We start from the raw sequence: 6,620 nt of genomic DNA, 5'->3' as shown, positions 1-6,620 counted from the left end.
TACCCAGGCACGCATACACCCCTACCTACAGACGCACGCACGCGCCACTGTACCCACACACGTATCTACACACACACCAACACATCCCTACCTACACACACCTCTCGACACACGTACAAACACACACATATCTACACACGCACCTATGCACCCCTACCTACACAGACACCTACCTACACATGCCTCTACTTCCACATACACACACCACTATCTACATGTGTCCCTATCTACACGTGCACCTACATACACACACCTACCTACACACGTACCTACTCACCCACACCCCCTTACACCTCCCTACCTCTACACCTACACATATACACACGTGTGGAGTTCTCGGGGCACCCCATTTTATAGATGCTGTAGGACACAGAGCTGAAGCGTGTCTGAGAGAAGCACACACCCATTTCTTCTGTTCCTGGAAGAAGCAGCCATATTATTACATCTTTCCTGACTTACCAGGTGTGAGCTCTGGGCAGTTTGTCAGGACTCCCCCATTGCTCTATTGTAAACAGCTGAGGACCGTTTGAACCTGGTTGAAAATGAAAATCATATTAAATATAAACTACTGGACACCACAGAGACTCCGTCAGTGTTATTTTTAACAGTAAATGTTTGCATAAATCTTGCTTGATTTTTCAACTGGTACAAAACGCCTGGTACAACCTCTCTTAAGGAATTAATACTACATTAAAGCAAAGAGGAAGGGGGTTATTTACTTCTGCGCCCAGTCAACCTGTTCAGTTTATCTGCCTACCCCTGCACAGAGAGTGTGTAATGCTCAGACACCAACACTGAACAATCCGAGTGCTGGTTGCACACGCCTTCCCCTCCCCTCCCCTTCAGGTGACAGGAGCATTAGCGTTACAGGAATATTCCAAAACATTATTCATATGATAATAATGTTATTCCTGTTGACAGCTGAGTTTTTTCCGTGGGAGGCAGGAGAGGGTGTATGTAACACCCGTGTTGTACAAACACGTCCCCCACGGTGCCCCCTGCCCCTCCCGAGCTCTGGGCATCCAGCAGGAGAACTGTCCCGGGGGTGGGGGCTGCCTGTCTCTGGGTTTGAGCTGTGCCCGGGGTTTCCTGTCCCTGTTCTGCTGGTGTAGGGAGCCTCCCCCCGCAGGGACCCGAGAGGGAACTCACCGTAGAGTTCAGCAAATCCGTTCATAGGCACGCGTGACGTCCCGGTGACGAACTGCAGCAACCGGATCCGCTTCTCCGCATCCATCAGTAACACGGCCTGTGACACACACACACACACAGTCACTCGCTTTACACTGCCACAGCTGTACACGGCATTGTTAAAACAACCCCAAACCCGAGTAACAATCTCTACTGGGCTGTAATGGAGAGGTAACTCTCGCCTTTAGGAACAGCCCGAGAAGCCCAGTGCAGGCAGTGATCTTACCTTCCAGAACCACTGGATAACGGGGTGATTTGGGCAGTAGCCGTTCTTGTAGATGGTGTGTTGTCTCCAGTCGTTGACATCGACATCTCCAAGGCCACACATCAGTAACTGCACAGGGAGGGACATTGGAGACAGGACTGTGTTACCTGTGCCCTTCTCGCACAGACGAGGTCACCCCCCCGTCCTCCCCAGGGCCAGGCAGCGCAAACAGGAACACAGACCTACAGCGGGGACCCATTCTCTTCAGGAGAATTCCCAAGGACACCTCATTTTCCTGGAGGGTGTGAGGTACCCGTGCTCTGCCACCAGCTTTATGGGGATTTGCTCAAAGGGGCTGGTATAGGCACAATGCCACTAATTCAGTCAGTTACTGACAGGCTTTTATAGGCACATACTAATCAACCACCTCACTGAATAATTACCTTTTTTTGTGCTTTTAGGTGATTTATTAATTTGGGAGACAAATCTCATTTCCCACTATAAGCAAAACATGATGAGTAAGTGGTGGATGATGAGTCTAGAGCATCTTTTTGTGATCTGGTGTCTCTGGGTGTCAATGAAACAAACTCACCTCTAGTTCATTTTCATCAAAGATTTTAATCAGATCGATGGGAAGAAGCTCTGTGAAGCCCTGAAAAGGAAGGAAAGCACAGTTAAAATTCTCGTACCATCTAAAATTGAGGTTTTGTCTCACAGGATCTTTGGCTTTGGGGAACCCAAGTAAATGACAGAGCACAAAGAAGGGTTTTGAAAATGAAATAGACAGTAGCTGAAATAAGAGCTGAATAATTAAAAAAGTTAATCACTAAATTATTTCAAGCTCAAATAATTTAAGCTTGAATGAAAATGACCTTCTTCCCCTAAGGGCAAGATTACACAGTCTTATGTACATACTTATACAAGGTAAAACTGTAAAATCATGAACCAAAAACATTCCAGAGCTCATGCGGTTACACAGAGCTTCCCTCTGCCTCAGCACAGACACTGAGGTACAAAAAATCTGCATTAAAAAAAAATTATTTGAGGGAAAAAACCAAAAGCAGCCAAAGGCCCAGCACTCACCTCCAAAAAGGCGTTCATTTGTTTCTGAACTCTGTTCACAAACCTCCACTGGATGACCAGGCTGTAAAAGACACAGACACGCACTCATTAGACCATGGCAAAAGAAGAGTTTGAGAGATTTTAGCAACCCCCATAGTTCAGTTTCTGATCAGAGCTTGGGCTCTGAGCCACAATTTGGGCAGCCGGTTCCGGGGGGGCAGATTTCAGAAAAACCAAGCAATTAATTCAATTTACCCTGGTTTTGTTCTTATATTGGCCAATGTTCCCTGAGCTGCATTTCAAACAGAAGTTGCAGTGTGTAATAGTGTTCATTTGGCCATTACTAGAACGTTCCTCCTGTGATCCTCTCGTAATGCTTAAAGAAATAACACTCATTTGTAATTAGCAGCTATTGACTCAGTTTAGCTCTTTCCCTGCCTCTCTGCAATAACCATCACACAATAAAACACCACACACAAACCAGCAGATCTGCCATCAGACACTGACTGTTCATTACACACGTGATGCCCTGTCAGCGCTACCTGTGCACGAGAGTCCGTCACTGCGTTAAGGCAGAGGCAAAAATAAAATGACATTTGTGACCACATCTGAAGTTTGGTGGGGTTTTTTTTGTTTGTTTTTTGTTGCTCATTTCGGGTTTTTTAAGCCCAACAGCTAGAATACTTCTCTATCATAATGGAATTCTGGGGAAAAACATCTGAAAAATGTAAGTTGCATGAATTCTCTCCAAATGAGAGCACACAAGTATTGACTCTAAAGCTACAGAAGTCCTGGGACTGGCCAGGAAAGCATTCTCCAGCTGCAAAATAACCCAGCTCCAGATTCTGGCCTACGCATTTTCAAGGAGCTTTTGGTTTCTGCGCTGTATGAGATGATGGAGATAGAATAAGTTTATGATGTCTAATGTTTTGCCTCTGGAAACTGAAAAAAAATAAATATATATACCTGAAAAAAATGAAAGAGCTGAAAGCGCAAACATATTACACACAAAGTAATGGGGAAAAATAATAATCATAAAAGCAGGAATTTCTTATTGTTCCCCTTACTGTGCAGAAACCTCTCCCTCAGAGCAAGCCCAGCCTCCCCAGTGCTCCTTGTGCCCCCCCTTAGAAACCAGTTTCCTGTTGGCTCAGGCTCCCCGGGTCGGGGTAACTCAGAACAGCACGGGCTGAAACGCAGACTTTGTCAGGAGGAGAAGCGCTTACGTACTCGATGTACTCCCGTTTGTTCTCATTCGTGACCATGATTTCCGAGCCATTGGGCTTCAGGTCGACTTGATATGTCTGTATTGCCAAAGAAAAGCACAGAACAAAACACAACACGACATTATTTCAAGACACATTTCTCACAAACCCCATTCTCCTCAAGCAGCAATTTACAAGTAGTAAAAATATCACCGTGTAACTGCTACTGGGACATCAGAACACTCCACATTTAAAGATGGCATCATTAAGAACAAAGTGTTATCCGATCACTTATAAGAATGAATTCTTGTTCATCCTCCTCAGCAAATGAACAAACAATTCCAAGCAAACTTTCAGTCCTGAACAGCAGGTTCATTTGGGTTAACGCATATTCCATTGTAATAGGGGTAGAGCAAGGCCTCTCATTTTTCAAAGTGCCTGAAAGGAAATTATTTCTTAAAATCCACAAACTGTTTCCTAAGAAGGCCAGAAAAGTAAAGTAGCAAAACAGATACAGAAATGCTTCCGCATAAATTTGCCAAGGACGGTGTCACCGTGGAGCGCAAGACTGAAAAAACCAAACTCCTTACAGTTCACAAGAAACTACACCACCTCCAAATAATGCATTTATTTTGAACAAAGTGACTTATCCGCAGGAATTCACAGAATTGAATGGTGGGCAGGTACCATGAAAGCAAGGAGGTCGTGGCTTTTCCCAGTTAGTGCCAGACAGCGTTGGCACCGCAGCAGCGCGGCTCAGCCACAGCTCTGGGTGCAGATCCCAGTGTTTCCATACACCTGGGCACCCGCTGGCACCCCTTTCTGGGGGCACCCCAGCTCTGGGGAGCAGGGAAGGGAGTCAGGGATTCTCTTGCTTGGAGTGGAATGCACGTCACGGTAATTAGAACAAGAACTGTTACTTCTGCCAATAAACTGGGCACTAAATGAGCACACGAAACCGGTTACTCCTTACGGGTCCCTCCAGCGGGAGCTACAGCATAACAGGAGCACAGCCCCCTGACACCTGCAGCAGCCACCTCTGGGTCCCTACATCAACAACAGTGACTCTCCAAAACCTAGACACACCCACCACATTACCCCATTCATTACCCGGGGGTAAGAAGGTGAATAGAAACACCAAGAACAATCAGACAGATGTCTGTGATGCCTTTATTCCGCCTCCCGCCACCACCCCCTCAATATATTTCTCTGAAGAGGCCAGTGGCTGCATCATGTACTCCTACAATTATATCACAGGAGCTTCCCCCAAGCCCCACACCCTGTAAGAACACGCTAAATTGTTGTGTTCAGACAAAAGAAACTGTACATGCCATTAGTTACTCTGCACCCATGAGACACAGAAACAACCCAGGAGGGATTTAATGAAAAAGTAAACTAAGAAATGAACCCGTGAACCTTGAGCTGGAGCTATTTTTAACGTGGGTTCGTAGTTTCCCCAAGAGCACTGAACGCCCCCGGACACCGCTGCTCCTTGTCACTCCCTGTCACACCTCTGCAGGGATCTCTGCCCCCTGCCCGCACAGCACCGAGCTGCTGAGCCACAGCAGCCTAGGGATTCACCTCCCTGCAATCACACACAGCTCTTGTAAATCAAACAAAAATCAAATTATCTGCTGATAACGACAGAATTAGCTATTTGAGGTATTAAAGAGTTAGAAGAGGAGGAGGAACTATCTCCAAGTCAGAGTCAAAGAACAAACTTCGCAGCAGAAGTGCAAGCTGGCAGGGAAAGACTATCAATAATTTCAAGTTGAATCGCTATAGAACAGAAGACAGTGAAAATTACCACAAACAACTCAGTGTACTACAAAAACTTTTCAACCTGTGGATTTAACGTTCTCCCCAATTCTCCATGTAGCTGATAAACTTACATTGCCACAGGAGGTAAGTACTAAGTGCTGAGAAGAGGACCAGAAGGCCCTTGACAGCACGTTGTGTGCGTAGGTTTTGAAATCCTCACAGTCTGTCTGTGCCCACCAGTGACCTTCCACAGTCCTCATCAAGTTCCCAGCCCTGAGACACTGCTCGGTTTTTATTTACTTTTTGGCAATAACCGATAATAAGATGGGATAACCTTTACATACCTGTCCAAAGTTTTCCTCATCGATGCAAAACATGAGATCCAGCTCTGTAGGGTCATTTTCCAGGATCCACTTCAAAGAGTTGTAGTATTCGCTGTCCTACAGGAATTATAATTAAAAAAAGTTTGAAAATGTGAACATTAAATGTATGTTTTAACTTTAAATTCAACAAATAAAACCATCTAAAACTAGAACTTGAATAGGACTGGAAAGACCAGAACTCATTCATCTGTGCAGTTACTGTAAAACTGGGTAAGATGGATTACTTTATTCATATGTATTTTCTTAGATGCTGTATTTTTAGATTCATGTAACTTTATACAACACAGTAAGTTGTCTCTACAGATCTATTTGGTAAATACGTATATAGCGGTGTGAAATAACGGGTTAGAAAATCTCTTCTTGATAAAACCGTACATTCTTTTCAACACAATGTGGATACCACTTCATTACATCGACAGTGTATTATACAGTAACTGACTGCAGTGCTGTTATGAGAAGCCTTGAAGTTTACTGAGTGAAAGACCCCTCTAATTTCCTAAAAGGGGTGTATATTCATCATGTATTAGGTTCATAATTAAATATTGACTCAAGGGGGGAAAAAAAAGAAAAAAAGCCCATGTGTAGCTATCATTTCCAAGCAAGAGAGCAAAACAAAATTAATTTCAAAATAAAGCTAAACCATTACTCCTGTGTCCTTCAAGAGAAGAACAACCTGCCCAAACGCGGTGAGTGTGAGCCAGGGGAGGCTGGAGCAGAGATCCAGCAGCTCAACCAGCACTTATGTCAAAGTCTGCAAAACTCCAAAACCTGTGGGTTTATGGAGCGTTTCCCACTGGGCTACTCATGGCTCCTGTC

General features: G+C 44.8%; 1 protein-coding gene across 7 annotated transcripts in view; it reads right to left on the bottom strand.

Moving 5' to 3' along the window:
- Window positions 1-230: 230 nt before the first annotated feature.
- Window positions 231-6,620, bottom strand: part of NEDD4L (neural precursor cell expressed, developmentally down-regulated 4-like, E3 ubiquitin protein ligase) — a 101,635-nt gene continuing 95,245 nt past the window's right edge. For 3 of the 7 annotated variants that reach the window (XM_014939769.1, XM_014939766.1, XM_014939767.1), the window contains 7 exons: window positions 5,766-5,861; window positions 3,686-3,759; window positions 2,477-2,537; window positions 1,986-2,045; window positions 1,415-1,522; window positions 1,150-1,246; window positions 254-532 (listed from right to left, as the gene is read on the bottom strand). In XM_014939769.1, the coding sequence (XP_014795255.1) occupies window positions 456-532; window positions 1,150-1,246; window positions 1,415-1,522; window positions 1,986-2,045; window positions 2,477-2,537; window positions 3,686-3,759; window positions 5,766-5,861 (573 nt within the window). In that variant the 3' untranslated portion in view covers window positions 254-455. Of the gene's footprint in view, window positions 533-1,149; window positions 1,247-1,414; window positions 1,523-1,985; window positions 2,046-2,476; window positions 2,538-3,685; window positions 3,760-5,765; window positions 5,862-6,620 lie in introns of all 7 variants that reach the window. The other 4 variants (XM_014939764.1, XM_014939771.1, XM_014939768.1 and 1 more) reach the window with 4 other exon arrangements.

This window comes from Calidris pugnax, unplaced genomic scaffold (assembly GCF_001431845.1).
Source record: "Calidris pugnax isolate Ruff unplaced genomic scaffold, ASM143184v1 scaffold79, whole genome shotgun sequence".
Classification (NCBI taxonomy): Eukaryota; Metazoa; Chordata; class Aves; order Charadriiformes; family Scolopacidae; genus Calidris; species Calidris pugnax.
The sequence above is the reverse complement of the archived record's forward strand: the minus strand, read 5'-3'. Positions and strand labels throughout refer to the sequence as shown.